The sequence below is a fragment of the Nelumbo lutea genome, chromosome 3 (genome assembly GCF_056320005.1).
Source record: "Nelumbo lutea isolate HS-2025 chromosome 3, American lotus-T2T, whole genome shotgun sequence".
NCBI lineage: Eukaryota > Viridiplantae > Streptophyta > Magnoliopsida > Proteales > Nelumbonaceae > Nelumbo > Nelumbo lutea.
The window spans coordinates 36,688,246-36,711,648 of NC_142686.1; the positions used below are offsets into that span (position 1 = coordinate 36,688,246).

At 35.9% G+C, this 23,403-nt stretch overlaps 1 protein-coding gene across 8 annotated transcripts in view; it reads right to left on the reverse strand.

The window, feature by feature from the left end:
- Nucleotides 1–23,403, reverse strand: part of LOC148864245 (ARM repeat superfamily protein) — a 101,316-nt gene that overhangs the window by 61,350 nt on the left and 16,563 nt on the right. For all 8 annotated transcript variants that reach the window (XR_016110234.1, XR_016110233.1, XR_016110232.1 and 5 more), the window contains exons 10-14: nt 12,266–12,419; nt 11,998–12,085; nt 11,347–11,443; nt 11,182–11,272; nt 7,786–7,883 (exon numbers count right to left, since the gene is read on the reverse strand). Coding sequence is in view for 4 of the 8 variants with exons in the window: in XM_088979422.1 (XP_088835548.1) it covers nt 7,786–7,883; nt 11,182–11,272; nt 11,347–11,443; nt 11,998–12,085; nt 12,266–12,419 (528 nt within the window). In the remaining 4 variants the exon portion in view is untranslated. The remainder of the gene's footprint in view (nt 1–7,785; nt 7,884–11,181; nt 11,273–11,346; nt 11,444–11,997; nt 12,086–12,265; nt 12,420–23,403) is intronic.

The following is a 23,403-nucleotide window of genomic DNA, read 5'->3' on the forward strand; positions in this document are numbered from 1 at the left end:
CCTTCTTTAATCCATTTACATCTAGACTTCTGCCTCCAAGAAAATTCTTCTCTCAAAACAACTTCATCTAACTCTCTTTTTAGTTCCCATCTCCGATCTCTCTCCTGAGGGCTTATGGTTCTTTGAGATTCCTTCGCATCCAATTCCTCTATTTGGGTCAACAGAAAATATTTCCTTTCTTATATTCTCCCAAAATGCTCCCTATTCCACTCCTTCACATGTACTCGCAATCTTTTAAGTTTTTTGTGGAATCTTACCCCTTTCCACTTCACCCCCCTTGGGTCTTCTCTCCACCATTCCTCAACCTTCTTCACGAAATCCGGGTGAGTCAGCCACATGTTCTCAAACCTAAAAGGTCGGGGTCCTTGCCCAAAGGGTTCTTGTCCTAAGCCAATGGGGAAATGGTCAGAAGTGACTCTCGGTAAAGCCCTAGTTATCAAGTCCGCCCACTTATTTTCCCAGCTTTCAGTGAAGAGGAATCTATCTAATTTGGAGCAGGTTGGTGTCTCCTGAAAGTTGGACCAAGTATAGAGAGCTTGCAGCATTGGGAGTTCTTTTAATTCACAGTTATTAATAAAATCATTGAATCTCCACATGCTGGTTACCTGTTGGGGAGTATTTGATTCATTCGTAAATCAGATTACATTGAAGTCTCCCCCCAAGCACCACGGACCATCCCAAAGCCCTTGTATCCCATTTGCTGTTCAACCATTTCTGCTCCCTGTTAAATGTCAGGTGGTGCTTTCTCAAATCTCTAGCTGACTTGCTCTTCTCTTGAAAGTTGACGGGCTTAAGCAACAGGGGTAAGGTGCTGTGGTGTATGATCCCTCATGTGGTGTGTTGGGTCCTGTTGAAAGAAAGAAATAGTAGGATTTTTGAAGGCCAGAGCTGCTCCTTAGATGAGTTGGTGGTTCGGGCAATGGCTACTATACATTCCTGGCTGTCAGCCAAGGACTCTTTTAAGCATATCCCTCATCATCAGTATTTCGATCTGGGCTTTTTGTTTACTTGATTTAGTTGGTTGTCTCTTGTATTTATTCCGGAGAGACCAGTTTTTTGTTGGCTTTTCTGTATAGTTACTGGCTGTACGTGGAGCGTTTTGTGGACCGATAGCTGTTACGTTTACAGTTATACTCATTACTACAATTACCTTACTTTTTCTCAAAAAAAAAAAAAAAAGAGTCAGATTCAGAAAATAGCAGAGCTTTTTAGACTACAATGAATCATCTGTGAGAAAATTCATTGATCGCCATCAAAATAAAACTTTTATTTTGTTTTGTGAGGAAAAGGTTACTTTCATTACTAACAAAAACGGGAAGGATATACGAAAGAGATGTAACAGAATTATTCCGGAGAGACCAGTTTTTTGTTGGCTTTTCTGTATAGTTACTAGCTGTACATGGAGAGTTTTGTGGACCAATAGCTGTTATGTTTACAGTTATACTCATTACTACAATTACCTTACTTTTTCTCAAAAAAAAAAAGTCAGATTCAGAAAATAGCATAGCTTTTTAGACTACAATGAATCATCTGTGAGAAAATTCATTGATCACCATCCAAATAAAACTTTTATTTTGTTTTGTGAGGAAAAGGTTACTTTCATTACTAACAAAACGGGAAGGATATACGAAAGAGATGTAACAGAATTACATCCAAACAATACAGCCACAAAATCAAAAAAACATCGAAATAAAACTACTGCATCCAATACTCCATGTCAGCATGTCTCTCCTTTGAGAAAGCTATTTATCTATTTTCTCCATTTTTTGCATTTTTTCTTATTTTCTTTTGTTTTAAAAATATAAAACAGTTATCATTGCTTATCTTGATTAGATTAATAAAGTTGCACACTATTAGAGAGAGACCTTTGGGTTTTCCAGAGCCTCTTATTTTAATGCATGTTATTATTGCATTTAAAAAAGACATTTAAGAAAGAGAGAGAGAGACCTTTGGGTTTTCTAAGGCCTCCTATTTTAATGCATGTTATTATTACATTTAAAAGAGAGAGAGAGAGAGAGAGAGAGAGAGAAAGAGAAAATAGTAATAATATAAATCAAGGTTTTAAAAACTGAACCGAACAACGAACCAATCAGAGGTCTGATTCCCGGGTCGAACGGTTAGACCATTAGAAGCGAACAGATGGCTCATTCTGACAAAAAAATAAAAAAATAAAAATGGCCAAAACCATTGGATGGTTCAAACGGTTTGACCACCCGGTCAGAGGTTTGCTAACCAAATCATCGTTTTTTGGCAAAATAACGGTTCTGAGGTAAAACTGAACAGATCACCTGACTGGTTCTCGTTTTTTCCGATCCAGTCCGGTTTTGAAAACCATGATATGAATCAAATAATATAAATAGGTTCAGGTTAAACAATCAAAAAATTATTAATTTAAAAATCCACTAAACTTTCACTAAAAATAAATATTAACAAAACTTAGTAAATATTAAAAATGTGTTTCAATTCCACATAAAAACCCAACTTAATAAACGCTAATAAAAATAAGAAATTTAAATATAAAAATAATAATTGATAGTTTTAATAATATTATTAGATAACTTATGAGTTGAGGCCTTAATGAACGCTAATAAAAAATATTAATGGATAGTTTTAAAATACCAACAATTAATAAAAAATTCGAAAAATTCTGAAAAACCTAAACAATTAAAATACTGAAAATTATATTAATAAGGGTATTTACTGAAAATAATAAAAAAGTACAATTAATAGTATTTTATTATTAAAAATACCAAAATTTATTATAAAAATACCCAAGCTAGAAATTATTGAAAAATATTGAAACCTAGCTGTATTTTTTATTAACTATAGTATTTATTTATTTATTTAATTTATTTTTACTGAAAGAAAATGCAAATTAATTTTATAGTGACTAATATGCAAAAATAAATGATGAAAATTCTAAAAATTATTGAAAAATACTCATATTCAAAAATTACTGAGTGATAATGAAAAAACACCAAAAAATAATTAAAAATCCAAAAATTCTGAAAAACCTAAAGCTTAATTAAAATACTAAAAATAATTAAAAAATAAATTAATTTTATTTTATAGAAAAAATACTGAATAATAATGAAAAAAATAATGTATTTTAATTATTAATAGTAATATATTTAACAATAATTATTTTTAAACTGTAATTAACAGTAATTATAATTTAAGCTATAAATAGTAGAAATTACAATTAATTACCAAAAAGTTGTATTTAATTACCAAAAGATTATATTTAATTAGTTTTAGCCAAGAAATTAACAATATTTCTGAAAATATGATAATTTCCAAAAACTATTGTATTTTAAATAAATACAGTAATTTAATAATTACAATATTTTAATAATCAATAATAAAAAGTAACAAATTGTTTACAACTTAACCTAACCCGATTAGATCTATAAATTTGCAGGCTCAAGCAACTATTTTCTTTTGAGTTATGTCTAGTTGAGATATGCACCATGCCCAGACATTATTAGGGATAATCAAATTAGAAGTCTAATTGGGTATCAAACTTTTGGAATCCAATGATGGCTTTAGCGGATAGGGTCCAAGCTAAACAACCCCTAATAAGCTCAACTTGGAAGCTATATGCATATATGGTATATAATATTTAAATAACAAATTTTATATTAAAATATATAGAAATGTTATATATTTTTTTATATTGGACTAGAATTAAATAAATTTTTTAATTTGTAAAAAATCATAGTTTTATAATTAACACAAGCCTCTTTATCAACAAAAAATGTGCAAGTCCGAGCCCGAGCCTGAACCGACCCCCGGGCCTAGATCTTGAGCTCGAGCTTAGCTCTTATATAAAGCCCAAAGCCCGACCTATACACAAACTGTCTTATTTTAAGTAGACTTTTATAAACTAATATTATATTAATTTAGTAATAATTTAATAAATTAATAAACTAATTTATATTTCCTAATAGTAAATTGATATTTATTAATAATTTAAGAAGTATATATATAAGTATATATGTAATAGTATCGAGCCGGGCTTATTTGAGAAAGCCCGTCTCGATACTATTACATATATAAAAGAGTACTTATGTCATATATAATAACATAAGTACTCTTTTATATATGTAGTAGTATCGAACCGGGTTTATTTGAGAAAGCCCGAGCTCTGAAAAATAGCGGGTTAGGTTGGGTCGGGACGTCGGGCTACATGGCCCATGAATAGGTTTAATTGTATATATAAACAATCGTATACATCAAAAATCATATGAAATAAAAATTTAAACGTCTTTTTCAATCTTTTTTAAAAATGGACCTTTCATAGCTTGGCTTGGTCCACGGCTCGGCCTGACCCAAGGCTTTGCCCAACACACCCCATTTTCAACTCTACTTGAACCCGCCCAATACTAAGGACGGGGCGGGGAAATTCAAGGATTCCCCATCCTTGATGAGGAGTGGGGTGCCTTGCCCCTGAACTCGCCTGACATTAAGGAGTGGTTGCCTTGCCTTGAACCCGCCTGACACTGTGGCGGGGCGGGGATGAGGTAGAGTGTCTTAACTATGGGGTACGGGTAGGGATGGGGTGCCCCACCCTGAACCCACCCCGTTGTCATTCCTATATAATTGTTAATTATTAGTGAAATTAATAAAAATATTAGCTTTTGTAATTATTTTTATTTATTTAAAGTTAATCAAAATTTCATTTAAAAATAATAACAATTATTAAAATTACTATAAATTATTAATAAAACTAAATTTATTAAAAAATGTTTGTTCATACTAAATTAACAATAATTATTTTCTATAAATCGACACTAAATGAAAATACAATTATTAAAATTTTAGATATTAACAATAACTTTGAATACTTTTAGTTAATTAACAATAAATTTTGATTATTAATTTAATATTAATTAATAGTAAATAAAATTATTAAATCTTTCAGATTTTCCCGTGTATCGCACAGGTCCCCACTAGTATGTGCATTATATGCAAAGCTAGTGATTAAACCATCTCCCATTTACCGATCTCCTGTCCCATTGTGCTTTGCGTTTGGGAGTACTACTGCTCTCTCTTTGGTTGCAGGTGGGTTACTCCTCAAGATGTGGTATGCCCATTCAGTCGCAACTTCCTGAGGCAACCAAAAAAGAGAGGGAGAATTATGTGGAGGGAAGTAAGGGCAGCAGTTGTGTGGACTGTTCGGGAAGAAAGAAACCAGATAATTTCCAATGAGAAAAGCATATCAAAGGAGGATATGATAGAAGGTATAAAATTAGAACTGCACGCTAGGTAAAAAACACTAGAGATCTTTTGAATTTTCTCAGTAAATGATATAGTAAGAACATGGTCAGAAGTGGTGCAAACAGAAAGAGGAAAAGATAGGGTGAGCATGGTATGGAAAACCCCTAGCAGATGATAAATTAAAACTGAATTCAGTAGCAGCTCTTTCGGCAATCTGCAGAGAGCAGGTATAGGAGGTGAGAGTGTGATCAGAGATCCCTCAGGTATGGTGGTGGCCATGTTCTCAGGACCAATTGGAGTAGGTGATTCAGTTGGAGCTAAACTGCTGGGATTGTTGCAAGGACCAAGGCTAGTGAAACAGCTTGGAATCCGGAACTTGGAAGTGGAAGGGGACTCAAAACTGGTCATATCTTGAACAAGGAGAAGTAATTCAACACCTTGGGAATACAACCAAGCATTCAAGGAGATAGATTATTTACCAAGGGAATTCAACACTACAATTAATTGGGTTAGAAGAACTGCTAATGGGAAGGCAGATGTGCTAGAAAAACAGGGGAATAATAGGCAGCATTAGTTTTGGGCTAAATGTAAACCATTTCTATTTGGGGACTGTTGGAACAGTCTGACATTTTAACTTGATTTCCTATTTTAATAAATTTTGAATTTCCTTTGCTGATAAAAAAACAATAATTAGAATTAATAGGAGTTCATTATTTCATTAAACAACCTGTGGGTGTGAACAGATACGGAGAAATTGGGTCAAACGGAAAGAAAGAATAGAATGCAGTGATTTTTTTTTTTTTTTTTGAGAAGTAATGGAATGCAGTGATTTAGGCCAAAGTCAGCTTCATGTAAAAAATATTTAGTACAATAAAATTTTATCAACAGAAATGAAAAGAAAAGGTGATACATTGAATGGGCAATAAGAAATCAACCTCAATCAAAACCTTTGAATTGAACACAAACCTTCACTCCAACCAAGTTTCATTTCTCACAACTCTTTTTAAATTGCATTAAAAGATGCATAATTACAGAAAGAATTTTAAGGCTCAAGAAATTAGAAGCCACTAGCAGATATAGAAATGGACAAAAAGCAATCCTTGCATATCCTGTATGATAAAGAGAAACCAAAATCCTACACCCACAGCTCCCCTCTGAAGAAATTATAACCCTCTCCAAGGCAACCCACTCAACACCAAACAAATGAGATCAGAATTTCCAGTGCCCCTAGATAGCCCAACTCATATCCCTCCATCTCTTCCTCTGCCTCTGACAATCCTTACCATCTCTTTTGTAAATGTGATCACACCTTTCGAAACATTTTTTGATTAAAAAAACAGCTTTTCCAATAACTGTAATTTCATTATTTATAACTTATAAACAGAAAATGTGTATTTATAGAATATTAAACAACTCAATGACAGACTAGTATTTACTATCCATCCCCCATAAAAATTAATTTTACAAGACAGCCCAAAACATGTGATTCCTGTTTACCCCCTGTTTGAGGAAAAAATCAGCCATGCTATTGGGCAATCTCTGTACCCATTCGATGGTAGTTTCTAGATTCCTAATCAATCATTTGATTTCCCTGAATTCTTGTCTGTAGGTTCACATAGCCTTCTCTTCATGATTTAACCAGCTGATCACTACCTTGGAGTCACCTTCAATGATCAATCTAGCGATATCCATTTGTTTTTCAAATGAAAAACAACTAACAGTTCTGCATTTATGGAATCCCTGACACCTATTGGGCCTTACAGCTCTGCCTCCATAGCTACATACTCATCGCTCAATACACCACCTACTCAAGTGTCCCAGGTTAGAGGTTACCCATGCTGCTGCTAACAGAGTTGGGATTTATACTTTATAGCACCTCTAAGGAATGGATGCCAAAGCTGTTTCACTACTGTCTTTTTTCAAAGAACCTGTCACTTGCCCCCAGTTACAAAGAATATCATCAGTAAAGAATGGCAAGAAAATACTCAAAGGGTTCACCTAATGTACTCAATAAGTGCCTCTTTTCTTCTTAATCTTTGAAAATCCATGTATTTCTTTCTTCACATGCCTAAATGGTTGCCACTCTGGTGCATCTCCAACATAATCCACCCTCTCTTCCTTGTGCCTCTCCCCAACACATACACCCATGAAGCAATAGCCTGGATGCAGATTTCTTCTGCCTCTCCCTAAGGTGTAAGCCTTTTAAAACAATGGCCTCTTGCACTCAAAGAGGTCAATGCTTTTTCCAATGTTTGTATTTAATTGGTAGCCTGTTTTGCGTGCAGAGGGAAGTGCACAGTAAATTGAACAGTTATTATTTTTCTCTACATCCCTTTAATTAATAAAACTTTGATTACAGAATAAAAAAACTGCAGAAAATACAACTAGAAGACTACAAGTGAATAACAAAAAAGCTGAGTTGAGCTACACATTGTAAGCAAACCTGATTATATCTTAATCACCAGGAGACACCCAAAACAAAACTAGAAGTAGAACAAAAAAAAGCAACTCAAGCTAGACAACTATAAGTAAAACTGATTGTTAACAATGATTATCACAAATCACCTGGAGAGCCTCAAAGCTGACCGTTGGATGCATGTCTCGTTCAGAAAATTTAAGCATAGCCAAGAGGACACCTTTCTTCCCTTCACCATCAAGAAAACCTGGAATGTACAAGTTTCTTGCATCATACTAAACAGTGAAATCAACCATGTATACAATTATAGCATAGGTATTGAAGCTTCTAAAACTCTTGATAAATGAAAATCCGTGAGTTTTAGAAAGACAGGTATTCTGTCCATTGACTGTGATCACAAGGACTTTCTGCCACTCAGAGGGAAAATGGAGAATTTTCCATCCGATGGAGACACTATGCCTTAGCCCCTACGATATTAGCCATATATCCACCCACATTATTTCCCTCTTGTCTAAACAGGATAGATACAAGAGGCCTCATTGGAAAGAGTTGAGAGAAGTGAATGAAGAGTAGGGAGAAAACATGAGTAAATGACAGGAATTCAGGAAAAAGGTAAAAAACACTCATGCATCATATCTGTCTCTTCGATTCATTCATTATCTAAGTAACAAAACAATGACAGAGTTGTCCCTATTACAGTTTAACACACATTATACTAAGGGCTATTATCTTAAACACCCCTTCACTTTTCTGACTTCCTCTTAAGGCTTCATTCATTTTTCAAAAAGCTATTTGTCTGGGTAAGTTCACTTACCGGGGCAAGTGTTACCTGGGAAGCACTTACCTGTGTTTTTTTGATTCTCAAGTACATTATACAATGACTCTTTTATCATAAAAAGTCATTGTTGGAATGAACAAAACTGTCCCAACACGTTTTGTCAACTTTTCCACCAGGTGGGAAAGTTACTTACCCACTGGGAGATGAGTATCACTTACCTGGATAAGTGATACCTAAGGGAAGTGATTTTTCTGTGGGTCCTACATGAACATGAAAAACGGACATGGAAAAAGCAATCAATGGGAAGCAAAATCCCATTGACAGACTTCCCCCTCCCCTTTCAAAATCCGAAAAATGAATAGGGACTAAGTCTTAAACTTACCCTAACTTTTTGCTACCTCCAAAGAGCCCCCTGTCAAACATTTTCCATTAGAAAACAGATGATTTTTGCAAGAATCCAATTAGTGATTTAAAAGGCGCACAAGCGAGGCACATTTTGGGATATGCACCTCACCCAAGTCCTAGGCGCACCCCTTTCAAAAGGCGCACAACCTTTTTAAATGTTTGCACTTTTTTGCTGTTTTTTGAGTATACCAGCTGGGCCAGGGGGCTCCGCCCCCGAACCCCGACCACACCCCTCAAGGCAAGCCTGAACAAGTCTATGTTAGGGTCTGAAATTCTTATTTCTCACATAAAAAATAATGATTTTATAACTTTCATTGCCTTTTAAGAAGATATTTTATTGCAATGAATTAATGAACAACATTAGGCTCCGAGAACCCCTTATTTGTTAATGTTGTTCATTCATTCATTGCAGTAAAATATCTTCTTAAAAGGCAATGAAATTTATAAAATCATTATTTATGTGAGAAATAAGAATTTCAGAACTTAACATAGACTTGTTTGGGCTTACCTTGAGGGGTGTGGTACAAAGGCGACTTATAGAATCAAGAATGCAATATGTTTTAATTCACATTAGCTACTGGAAGCAATGCAATTAAGAAGAAAAAGAGATTGTGGGTTTTAGATGCTTGAAAATGCTTTATATGTTTGCTTTTATTTTTAAATTTTCATTTGAATATGCTTTACATGTTATGTTTATGTATTTTAATTTTAAATAATAGGTTTTTAAAACATTTATTTTAAAATTTAAGTTTATATTTTATATTAACATTTTGTTTAATATTTTTTGCATTTTTTTAATTTTTTTGCATTTTTTTTTAATTTTTTGGCATTTGTTTTTAAATTTTATGACTTTTTTTTTATTTTTTAGTTTTAAAGGCGCACTCGCCTTGCACCTCAGGCACAAATTGGCCCTTGCGCTTTTAAAACACTGAATACAATGATGTCCCTCTATTCATTTTCATCCTTTAAACAAAAAAAAAATCCAAAATTAGGTCTACCATTCAAAAATCGAACTGTTTGTGGGTTGTGAAATGAGTGAACATGAAATAGGCAATGAAATGGGGGAAAGGAAAAGATAAAGGGTTCCCTAGAATCAAACATACTTCACATACACAAATTAGTGAAACATAAAAGAGTGTAGGTTCAATTTCCACTTCCAAGCCTCAACACTTGATGCACTTGAAAAGGCATAGGTTCAAATTCCACTCTAAATGCATGATACACAACTCACCAAAGTAAGCACAGATGCATACCTTCAAAGCACCACATACCAATTACCATCATCAACAAATCTTGGTCACCCAACTTAACTAGGTCTAATCTCTTCTCATGGATATCCTCTTTGAGAAGAGAACACCTTCACTATCCATGAACACTTAACAGCCAATCATTGTGGTTGTTGCAAAAGAAAACAAGAAGATAGGAGGCGAAAGGTTCTACCTCCCTTGAGAAACCCTACATCAATTCCCTAGGGCAATGAAACAAATACTGCTCTGTGAAGAATTGTAGAAAAGATGAACGATCAAACTTAAGTGCAATTATATATCAAAAAGAAAGCTGCAATGCCAATAACTAAACCCCTATACAGGCTACAAAACTGCTGACTTGCTAGAATGACAGTGAGAGAGAAGAGAAAAAGAGAAGGGAGAAACAATTGGACAAACAGGAAATACTAATTGCTGACCCACTCAGTTTTATTATATATAAAATGGCAAATTAAAATAACTAACACCCCCATGCAGATTATGTAACAACCTACTCACTAAAATGAGATAAATAAAGCTTCAAAAAAAGACATCAATAGTATATTCTATTGATGGCAGCTGTAGAGCAATCTCTGGCCAGATTCCGGTGGCTGGCATCAGGGGAGTAATTCTAAACAGAGAGGGCTCAGTGATTTGGGCTTACAGTAGTCCCGCTGGTGCAGTAGATGCTTCTGAAGCTGAAATCAGAGCATTAGTGATTGGTCTGAGAACTGGTAGATCGCTTCAGCTTAACTCTGTTCTCATTGAGGGAGACTCTGGGAATGCTATTAACTGGGCCTCCAATCAGATAAGTGCCCTTGGAGACTAGGCCACTTTCTCAATGAAATTTCTGAAGTTTCTTCTTCTCTGCTTTGTGAATTTATATGGATTCCATGGGAGCTGAACTCAATTGCGGATCATTTGGCTAAATCTGGGGTGGATAGAACCTTTTTGTATAGTGCAAACACTTTGCCCCCTTAAGTGGGGTGTCTCTTAGTAGGGCTGTCTTGTTTGTTCTGTTTGTGCATCCCCCCCCCCTTTTTTTGCCCTTTTGATTAATATAATAGTTACCTTTTTTCAGAAAAAAAAAAAACAATATACATCAAAAAGGGACAAACCTTTTGATATTTCTTCCTGAAGCATTTCTTTGACTTGAAAGGATGGAGGTGAGGTGGAAAATGCTGCTCCCAAGCAACTAAGAGCAATGGCCTACCAAGAGAGTTTCAGATATGATATTGACATCAAAAACATATCCAAACATATCAAAACCAAGCAGAACTAACCAGAAGACCAGTCTGATCAATTTTGAACCCCTCCAGAATCTGTGTTCTAAGAAATGAGATAACAGCTGGCAACAACACCCCAGGCAATCGTGCATACCTGTGTGAAGATCACAACCAGGGCAACAAGAAAATTACAGACCTCATATTGGAACAGAGGTGGACAAAAAATATAATGAAATAAAGGCATTTATAGGTGCCTGTACGTATGTATGGTAAGTCATAAAGACAAAACCAATGCTATAGACTCAGTACATCATTGTAAAGGATCCCCAGAGAAACATAAGAAAAATGTAAGAGGGGAACAATTGTTATGATTTAGCTTCGGTTAGAAACATAGTTATAGGCTTTTTGTGTTCTTGGTTAAGTGTACAAAGGGCTTTCAAAAGTGTCCAACTTTTATCTTTTTCGCAAGGTGGACCTTTCTTTCATTGAGTCTTTTTGAATATTCTCAATGTTCAGTCTCTCTTTGTATAAGGACTAATGCATTTGGTTTTCATTCTTAATACAATTCAATACTTTACGCTCTTCAAAAATTAAAAAAAAAAAAAAAGGATTCTGTAGACATGCCACATGATTCATATAAAGCTGATGATAAGTTAATAAATCAAGTAGGATAAACACTAGATAATATATTCAGAAGAGAAATCATACGGGGTCACTGAAATCAAAAGCAAGAGAACTTTAAAAACAGATGCCAGTAATCCACTATGAGTTTCCCGCTGGAGCAAATACAGTATACCTGTACCACAAATAATGAACAGAAATGGACAAAGTCTGATGTAAAAGAACAAGTAAACAAGTAAAAATTTCCCCATCCTCTCTCAGTAAAAAGAAAAAGTAGAAAAAAAAAAGAAAAAGAAAAGGATATAAAGAAAAGAAAGGAACATCCCCATAAAGAAAGATGGTGTCTTTTAAATACCTGTATGAAGTTGCATTAGTATTTGACCAAGGGAGCTTGAAAGTGGGGTAAATGACCCACATCTAGTGGATTCCTTGTATTCAGCTACCTGTAGAAAAACGGACGAAGGCCTATCCAACATGACAGCTAAAGTTGAAGCAGATGCAAGGCGTACCTATACAACAGAGAGTAGCATCAGTAAGGTGGTTGCAAAAAAGGACTATGGCAATCAGGCAAGCATGATAATGATGAAAATAATGATAATAATAATATTAATATTAATAGAAAGCATTCTCCATAAACTATGACCCAAGAATGATTTAAGGTGCAGGAAAAAATTAAAAGATGAAAAAAAATAAAGAAAACACACCTTCAATTTTATATGAAACTTTTGGAGAGAATAATTAAGCAAAGGCTAATGACATAAAACAAAGTACACCAGAAAACCAATTTGGAATTGTGTCAGGAAAATCAACCATGGAAGCCATCTTTTTATCAAGACAAAACGATTGATAAAAAATTTTAAAGAAAAAAAGAGGATCTCAAGATGGTTCTTGGAAAAGCATAAGAAGAGTCTCTATAGAGGTAATATGTTGGGCCTTGGAAAAGAAAGAAGTCCCAAATAGGTATGTAGACCTAATTAAAGACATGTATGAGACTATGAGAGTGCAAAAATCAATGTTAGAACGCTTGTGGGAGAGCCATCAGAATTTGCAGTTAAAACGGATCTTAACCAAGGTTCAGCACTCAGTCCTTATTCATTTGCACTAGTCATAGATGAATTAACTAAACATAGTCAAGACTCAAGAGGAGGTCCCATGGTGCTTGATGTTTGTTGATGACATAGTAGTAATTGATGAAGCTAAAGGAATAAATGCTAAATTATGTTTATGAACAACTACATTAGAAACAAGAGGTTTTAAAATAAGTAGGACTAAAACAGAATATATGCAAAGCAAATTTAATGATAATAGCAGTGCAAACAAAGGTACACTTAAAATTATTGGAGACAAAAAGATAACCCAATATGACCCCTTTCGTTACCTTGGTTCAATAATCCATAAATGGATCAAGAAAGGTGATGGAAATACCCGTTTTTTCATGATCTAGCAAATGGAAAGAGGAGAAAAAAAACTTGTGACTAAGCTTGAGATAGAAGGGGAGGTGATTACCAATTAGGAGGAAATAGCTAGGAGTTTTGTGGATCACTTCAAGTCGAATTTTAGAAGACCCTTGAATCAGAGAATATTAGTGGAAGGAGTGGATTGGCCCTGACTGAGTGCTAAGAAGGTAAGCTGTTTGGAAAGAAATTTTGAGGAAGAAGAGATTAAACAAGCAATTCTTTTGATGGACAGATCTAAAGCTCTGGGCCAAGATGGCCTTACAATGGCCCCCTTTCAAGAATGTTGGGAAGTGATAAAAGATGATTTTTATGAGGTCTTTGAAGAATTTGCAAATAAGCACATAGTAAGCCTTGGAGTCAATGCTATGTTTTTGGCCTTAATCCCCAAAAAAGCTTGAGGCTAGCCACCCTAAGGACTTTAGACCAATTCTCTCCCTGGATCAGGTGGACTCCCCCTTTGAATGTGCAAAGCCTATTCACTTCCATGCCCAACTGCCGAACAAAAAGGGCAAAGATCATGTGGAGATGTGTCAGGGGTGCAGTATGTTGGACTGTTTGGGAGGAGAGAAATTCACGGATCTTTCTAGATAAAGAGAGAAGCTTGGAAGTAATACTGGAGATTACTCACATTAGGGTGATACATTGGTTAAAAACTTTGGAATTGTTTGTTGATTTCTCAGTTGATGAGATGCTAAGGAATTGGAAGGAAATTGCATAATCAACTTCAGCTAAGAAAGCTTCAAGTTCTTGTTGGACCCCTCCACCTCGCAGCTTTATCAAACTGAACTTTGATAGCAGTAGTTTGGGCAATCCAGGGCCCTCCGGAATAGGGGGAGTGATAAGTGATGAAAAAGGGAATCTGTTAGATATGTATTCTGGTCCAATTGGGGTGGGAGATTCCTTGAGGGCTGAGATACTACTAGGAGCTCTTGAAGGTGATTCTGAAATTGTAGTGAACTAGTTAAAAGAGGACAATTCCAAGCTCTAGAACTACAGCAATGAAAAGAAGAAATTTAAGTGGATGACTAAGGACACTGAAGTTAGTTGTACATGGGTAAAGAGAAGTGCAAACGCATTGGCAGATGGTTTAGCTAGGCAAGGGGTGAACAGAAACTCTATTTTTTGGGCTGTTTTGTAATTGATTTACAGTTTGGGTGTACATTGATGTATTAGGGAGTTAAGATTCTTTAGCTCCTTAGCTATGTAATTTCTCAATCTTTAATAAAATTCACTGTTACTGATCAAAAAAAAATTAGCTAAGGTTCTTTATCATTAGCCAAGCTCAAGGGGCTTTCATACAAGGAAGACAAATAGTAGATTAGGTTCTGATTGCGAATGAATATGTAGAGGAAATGAGGAGATCTAAACAGAAAGGCTTTGTGTGCAAGTTGGATCTTGAAAAGGCTTATGGTTTGGTGGATTGGCAGTTTTTGCTGGAGGTTTTAATCAATTTTTCATTCAAGGAAAGGTGGTGTGTATGGATGTTTAGTTGTTAAGTCGTTATTCTATCCTAGTTAATGGAGTAGTAAGGGACTTCTTTCCTGCTTGTAGGGGTTAGGCAAGGGGGTCTACTTAGCAAACTGATCTCTAAGACTGATAGAAAAGATGTTATAAGAGGTTGGAGAATAGGTAGAAAATGGAACTCCAGTTACCTACCTTGAATTTGCAGATGACCTAATAATATTCTGTGATGTGGGACACATAGGAAAGGTAGCAAATCTAAAGGAGTTTCTTAGAAGCTTTGAAAAAGAATCACAAGTTGAGAAGTAATCTAGAAAAGAGCTGTATAGCAGGGGTCAATTTGGAGGCTAGGGAGATTGAGATTGTGGCAGAGAGTTTAGAAATTTCCATCTCTTTCTAGCCTTTACCTATCTAGGGCTTTTGTTATGGGCAAACCCTAGGGAGAGTAGATTCTGGAACCCGGTGTCAGAAAATTTTGAAAATTTAGCCTCGTGGAAAAAGAATTACATCTCCTTGGGTGGTAGGATCACTTTGACAAGAGCCACACTTTTGAATCTGTCCACCTATTTCCTATCTATTTTTAGGATACTACCTAGGGAAGTAAAAGTTGGAGAAATTGATGAGAGATTTTCTTTGGAAATTGAGGGAAAGTAAAAAGGACCTTTTGATCAAGTGAGAGATTGTGTGTAAGAGTAAAGAGGAGGGGGGCTTGGGGTTAGGTAATGTGCACAAGAGTGAAGAATGTGATTCAAAATAAAATGGCTATGGTGTTGGCCACAAAGGTGAGACAAACTTTGGCACATAGTTGTCAAGGTGACGCCTAGGCAATAAGGCATTCTTGGAGGGTCACCTCGCCCAAACGCTTACATATTTATATGTAAGACACCACACAATATTTTATATTTTTATTTTATGTTATTAATGAGGTTCAAAGTATCAGAAAGCAAGGTGTATCAAAAAGGTAATTTTAAGAGATGTATCAAGATACGCTTTGGAAACACATAGATATGAATGAAAAATCAAGATACACTAGAAAGTCCAAAAAAAAATCCTTAAAAAATATGAACAACAATAAAAATGAGTTTTATGTGATTATAACTAATTTATTTAAACATAAAAACCCTTCTTTAATGATCTACATAAAGTATCAAGATATAATTAGTAACACTTGAAAAATAATAGAAGAACTAAAATGTATGTGTGTATATATACTAATATTTAGTAGTTAATATTTTTTAAGCCATTTATTAGTTATTATTTATTATATATAGAGTTAGATAATATTTATTATGTATACAAGTTAATATATACCTTAATTTTTAATAAATAAATATAATTTGTATTCATCTTATTATTATATAATTTTTAATAATCAAATTTTAGCATTTGTTGGAAAACATCCACCAAGGCAAGAAAGATTACTTTTAAGTATAAAAAAACATGCTATGATAAGCAATTAGGTTGGCATATTGGTTAATTATTTATTGTTGTAAGCAAATGACTAGGGTTCGAAACTTGTTACCATCTGTTTATGATTTTTAACAAGTTATTTGACTAAATAACATTTAATGACATATTAAATGCCTTAATCAAAGGTAACTCAAATGAGCATTTAATTAAATAATATTAGCATTTTTTTATCAATAACAAAATGCTATATTAAAGGCTTTAAATAATTTAATGACATATTAAATGCCTTTAAATCAATGACGTCTCAAATTTAAAGGCTTAATTAAAATTGATATTAATGAGAGAGAGAAGAGATTAATTAAATTTAAATTTGAATTTAAAAAAGAGAGGGAAATTAAATTAAGCTGATACATAATGTGTATCAGCCCATTTTGGGATTGTATCGGCCGATACATACCCAAAACGGTCTGATACAAGGACGATACGGACCCGTATCAGTTCAATACGAACGAAAAATTACGAAACTATCTAATTGTATATATTTCATGTATCAGAACTCTTCTGAAACAATACGTATCAGCCGATACGGGCTGACACGTTGCGATATTTAAAACCTTGGTTATTAATAGTAGTACAATAGATATTATTAGACTAACTTATTCATATTGTGGGTTTATAGTATTAATATTGCTATTCTTATAGTAGTTTCTTTTTGTTATTTTCTTATTTGTTTGGGTTCAATCAAGATTCAAGATACAAGTTAGTAACAAAGTCTTGAACCCTTTAGGACTTTTAAAACATGAATTGGTAAGTAAAAAATAACTATAAGATCCAATTGACACACAAGAACAAGAACAATCAATAGGACTTCTTCTTCCTAGGACCAAAACAAGGGCTCAACCTTTATGTTTTGTACATCTCTTTCCTTTCTTATTTTCCTAGTCATACATATGTTAACTTTAACTTTTTTTTTATTGGAAACGGTAACTTTCATTAAGGATATCAAATAAACATCTTACACTATCAACTACTCAGACAAAGAGTGTTGACCCCAACATAACATCAAGAGTTACAGTACAGCCCAAAAAAAGTTTGCCCTGACTGTCCCCTATTTTGCCAAGCTATCTACCACAGAGTTTGCTCATCTCCTTACTCATTTGAATGTTACTCCAACTTCCCTTGCCAAGCAAATTATTTCCCTTATTTGCTGTCTATACTTCCATACACCTAACTTCTCTGTTTTCAGCCACCCTATTAACAATTTAGAATCCCCTTCCACCTCCAAGTTCTGAAATTCCCATTGCTTGGCACATCTCGGGCCATGTAGGAGAGCCAAAATTTCAGCTCTCATAGAGTTTCCCACTCCTATGGGACCAGAGTATAGCACCACCATTCTGCCTTCCCCATCCCTAAAGACTCCCCCAGCTCCCGAGGGTCCTGGATTACCCATGGAACTTCCATCAAAATTTAACTTTACCCTTTTTTGTGTTGCTAGCGTCCAAGAAAGCTGAAAAACAGGCTGTCTGGTTGAAGAGTTTGCCACTACTGACCAACCCTTTGTATATCATCCACTGAAAAATCTTTAAATAAGTCACTTACTTTCAGCCAATGTATGACCTTAATGGCTACACGGTCAATGACTTGTTCCGTTGATCTTTGTGCCCCTTGGAATATTCTGTTATTCCTTTCTTCCCATAAAGACCAAAGAATGCCTGCTCTTGTTGCCCTCCACATCACTTTCTATCTATTGATATGGGTTTGTACATATTTCATGAGAATTATGGTGATTATTAGTTAAAGATCACTACTTATTACTATGAAACCTAGGGATCTACCTTAGGATTTATATTTTTATTTTAAAAAACTCATCACCTTGGAAACACCTAGGCGCCCACCAAGGCACTCCCCTATTGCCTAGTTTCGCCTTGGCGCCTTGAAAACTATGCTTTTTTTTATCAATAACAGAAATCATTTTATTAATGAACAATAATATTACAGCATTTTGGGAAGAGATAGAGAAGCTTAACTCTCCCAAGAAAGAAAATAGAAAATATGATTACAATACAGCCCAAAGCATCTGTTCCCTTCCCACTCCTTGTTTCGCCGATGTATCTGCAAAGGCATTTGCAGTCCTCTTCACCCATTGATACTGAACCTCCACCCCCTAGTTAGTCATCTAGCCTCCCTTCTCTCATTTGCATATTTCCACAGTCCATTATCCTTCTGTAACCAGCTTTGAGTCTCCTTCAACAATTAGTCAAAGAATATTCAACTCCTTTATTTTCCTTAAGCATTCCATTAAGGCACATATCTCAGCTCTGAGAGAGTCACCATTCCTAATGGGGCCTGAAAACAATGCAATCAACTTTCATTCTCATCTCTGAACACCCCACCAACACCCGAGGGCTCGGAATTACCTTCACAACTGCCACCGAATTTCAATTTTATGCATCCTGGGCTTGGTGGGGACCACAAAGGAGAGGCAACTGATGAAAACAAAGCAGAATTTGCCACTTTCAGCCAGCTATTCAGCAGCATATCTGTAGAGACATCAGCAAACATATCTACAGACTTCAACCCATGCACCACCCTAACCATTATTACCTCAATGATACCTTCTTTGTTCCTTTCCTTATCAGAAAAGGTCCTAGAGTTCCTTTCTTCCCATATAGTCCAGCAAATAGCAGTCCTCACACATCTCCACATAACCCCACCCCTTTTCTTAGGCCATCTAAGGAAAGAAGAGGCAAACAAGCTTTGTATATCTGGTGGATGGTTCCATCTGCAATCAAAAAAAGAGATAAACCATTCCCATATATCAGCAATAAAAGGACAAGAAATTAGTAAGTGGTAGCAGTTTTCACCGTTAGCCTTGCAGAGAGTACACCAACTTGGGGACAAGCACCAATTTGGCCTTTTCTTCTGGAGTAAATCACATGTATTACATCTTTCCAAGAATGCCTCCCAACAAAAAGCTCCAATCCTTAGAGGAATTGGCTCACCCCATATTTCCTTAACTAGGAAAGACTAAATAGAAATGTTGGTCTGTTGTGCCAAAGATTTAAAGAAAGAAGCACAAGAGAAAACCCCAGAGGGAGATAAAGTCCACATTCTCCTGTCCCTCTTTGACGGGTCCAAAACCACCCCATTCAAGATCTGAATTAAGTCACAACCATTCCCAATTCTGACTCCCTAAGGCCTCTTCTAAGACCCAAATCCCAATCATACCCAAAATTTGACTCATAAGGGACCAAAAAATCAGCCACACACTTCCCTTTGAAATGGGAGAGGGAGAATAACGAAGGAAATTGGACATAAAGTATTCATGGTTATCTAGAAAACGGATAGGATGTTGGTGTATCTCAGAAGGGCAACTTTGGCAACATCACAGAAAGCAATTCACAGTATACTTCTGCAGTTCCTCAGATTTATCGGGTATGATGTTTGCTCCAGAAACTTAGTTTGATTCTGGGAGGATGTCTGGATTAGAGATACCCCCTTAAAGGACCTTTTACCATCCTTATTTTCTGTCTCTTTGTATAAAAAGATGTAATTTCAAAGTTTCTCGTCCGTTTTGTAAATCCTTCTACTTTGTAGGAAACCGTGGACCCCACATTAGTGTACTCGTGTGACAACCTGAGTTGTACTTGGATTTAATTAAGTCATTGATTAGGATCAGCTTTCCTAGTAGGATTAGTTTTAATCTTATTCTATCTTATCTAGGATTAGTTTTTAATTATCTTATCTTGCCATGTAAGCATTAAGTTCTTTCACAATTAGGAAACTATGTATATAAATTCAAAGGGTGGGGCGGCTGTTTTTAATACACCAACCACTCTCTTCTCTCAAAAGCTATTCCACGAGTTCTCCCTCTCTAACTCTCTTCTTCTCTTCTCCTCTTCTCTTCCTTTCTTTTATTTTCTGTTCAAAATCTAAAGAATATCTGTAGTCTTGTACGACTACTGACTCCAATTGGGATCTTGGGTTCCGCAAGGGATTAAGGGATGAGGAAATCGATTGCTTGTCTAACTTGCTTTGCCTCCTCAATAAGGTTTGCTTAGACCCCTCTAAATCAAATAAACAGGTTTGGTCTACACAGCCCAACGGAACCTTCTCTTGTGCCTCTTTCTTTAAGTCCCTCTATCATTCAGCAGGTTTTCCCTTCTAGGGAGGTTTGGTGCAGGCTTGTTCCCCCAAAGATTATGGCTTTCTGTTGGGAAGTGTTTTATGGGAAAATAAGCACCTTGGATAACCTACAAAAGAGAAGACCCTACCTATGTTACTCACCTAACCAGTGTATTCTCTGCAGCTCTCATGGTGAGGATAGTTACCACCTGCTAATCTCTTACTCCTTTATTCAAGAGTTGTGGGATTGGCTTTTGTCATTGTTTGGGTACAGATGGAACATGCCAGCAGATGTAAGCATGCTCTTTAATACTTCTACCTTTGTCTAGCCTAACAAAAGAGGAAAGGTTATGTGGAGATGTGCTAGAGCAGCACTAATTTGGACAATTTGGGAAGAAAGGAATGTGAAGACATTCCAAGAAAAGGAGAGAAGCTGCCAAGACTTAAAGGAGTGTATTCTGAATAGGGTAATACATTGGCTGAAGACGATGGATTTATTTAACCAATTCTCCTTTAATGATATTTGGAAATATTAGTCAGCAGTAACAAGGTGTTCTTCCACAAAGATTAGGGTGGCAACTAGTTGGGCACTTCCTACAAAAGGTTTCTTGAAGCTGAATCTCTATGGGAGCAATCAACACAACCTAGGTCCCTCGAGTATGGGAGGAGTTACAAGGAATGAGCTCAGAGCAGTTTCACTCTACTACCCCGGTCCCTTGGAAGTTGGAGATTATACCAGGGCAGAATTATTAGCGGCCATTCAAAGAGTGCAGTTTGCATCTGTGTTAGGTGTGGAAAGGTTGGTAATTGAAGGGGATTCCAAGGTGGTAGTGGGTTGGTTGAAGGATCCAAGTACTGCAGTGTGGTCCTACAAGAATGAACTCAAAAAAGTTCAAGTGAATAACACATAATATATTTGTTTTTATTATGTTTTATTCACTTGTTGTATCCTAAAGTATTTTAATCAATAAAAGTTTCAAAGTTATTGATCAAAAAAACAACACAATATATATGTAAGAATATAATGGGTGGGGAAATCAGCAAATGCACTAGCTGATTATCTAGCTAAGCAAGGGGCAAATAGGGAATCTTTATTCTGGGCTCAGGTGTAACTTAGTTGTTTTTATTTCTTTTCCTTTGTACTTTGGTAGGAGGGATCACAACTCATGTCCCTCCAAGAGAGGCTTGTATCAGCTCGATTCTATGAATTAATAAAAATTCATTAAAAAAAAAAAAAGGAGAGATTGGGGAGGTCATTCATAGAACTAGAGCAGGATGAGCAAAATGGAAGGGTACATCTCGAGTTTTATGTGATACATGAATATCACTTAGGCTAAAAGGCAAATTCTATAGAACAGCTGTAATGCCAGCTATGTTGTATGGAGCAAAGTGTTGGGCAGTTAAGAAACAAAAAGTCCAAAACATTAGTGTAGGAGAAATGTGAATGCTTGGGGTAAGTGTTGCCTCATCCTCCAGAAGACAGAAAATAGTTGAGTGGTAACCCCCAAACTGTGGTTGGAAGAAACTTAACTTTGATGGGACTCATGGGAGTTGCATGGGCAATCCGGGTCCCTCAGGTAATAGGAGGAGTCACTAGGGACGAAGAGGGAAACATCATAGCCTTATAGTCAAGACCAGCCGAACAAGGTGATGTGGTTAGACCAGAGATACTGTCTGCAGTATATGGAGTTGAGAAGGTCAAAGATTTGGGTAATGATCGACTGATCATTGAGGGTGATTTGAGAACTGTTGTGAACTAGCTAAAGAAGGGGGAGGAGTGACATGTCATCTTAGGAATAACTGCCAACAGTCTAGCAGATGGTTTAGCTAAGCAAGGGGTAACAAAGAATTTCCTTGTATTGAGCTGAACTGTAATTCTTGGGTTGGGTCAGCTTTTCTCAAGCTGTGTTTTTTTTTCTTTTACACAACCTCTTGTTGTAATTATTTCTTTTATTATTAATGAAATCATTTCTGTATTGCTGATCAAAAAATATATGTGAGAGATTAGATGGATGAATGGTAAAACCAAGAAGGGACAAGGTCATACAAAGGAACCTAGGAGTAGATTCAATAGGTGATTAAATGAGAGAGAGTAGACTGAGATGGTTTAGTCACGTGCATACAAGACCATCTACAGAACCCGTTATAAGAAGTGATCTCTTACAAGTTGAAGGGGCTAGAAGAGATAAGGACAGACCGAAAAGGACATGAGTGGAAGTAGTAAGAATTAAGAAATGATTTAAGCAATCATAATTTAACAATAGATATGGCACTGAACAGAACGGAATGGCAAAATGCGATTCATGTAGCCAACCCTATACAGTTAGGACAAGAACCCTATACAGTTAGGACAAAGTATGATGATGATGATGATGAGGTAATCAACACTTGCTTTTCAATATAGTGTAATGTGGAAAGGGATTATGTGTTTCCAGTCGGTATTCCTTAATCTTGTTTCCTCCAGAGTTGGTGATGGATCAACAATTAAATTTTGGAAGGATGATTGGTTGGGTATTGGAAAGCTGTGTGATCATTGTCCTCATCTGTATAGGTTGGGTATGAAGAATAGCTCCATTACAGAAGATTAATCAAGGTAGAGCAGTTCGGTGTCCAAAATTTAGGAGGTCTCTCTTTGATTGGGAAATTCAAGAGTGTGCAGATCTTCTGGCAAAGTTACAATCAACCAAGCCTCAAGTGGAAGGAAAAGACTCAAGATGGTGGAAAGAATCTAGAAATGGTATGTTCTCAGTCAAATCCTTCTATCAGTCCCAATCAAGGTCAAGTGGAGAAGATTCAGGGATTAAAGGCATTTGGGGAAACCCTATCCCCCCAAGGGTAGAAACTTTTGCATGGCTAGTGGCTTTTGATAGTATTTTGACTTTAAATCATCTCCAAGGCAGAAGCTTTCACATAGCTAGCAAATGCTATCTTCGTGAGAATGCTGAGGTTCTTGTCTTTCATTTGATGGTTGAGTGCCTTTTCTCCAAGTTCATTTAGGGTTTTTTCTTCAAGCTATCCAAAGCTGTGGGTGGTCTCCCAA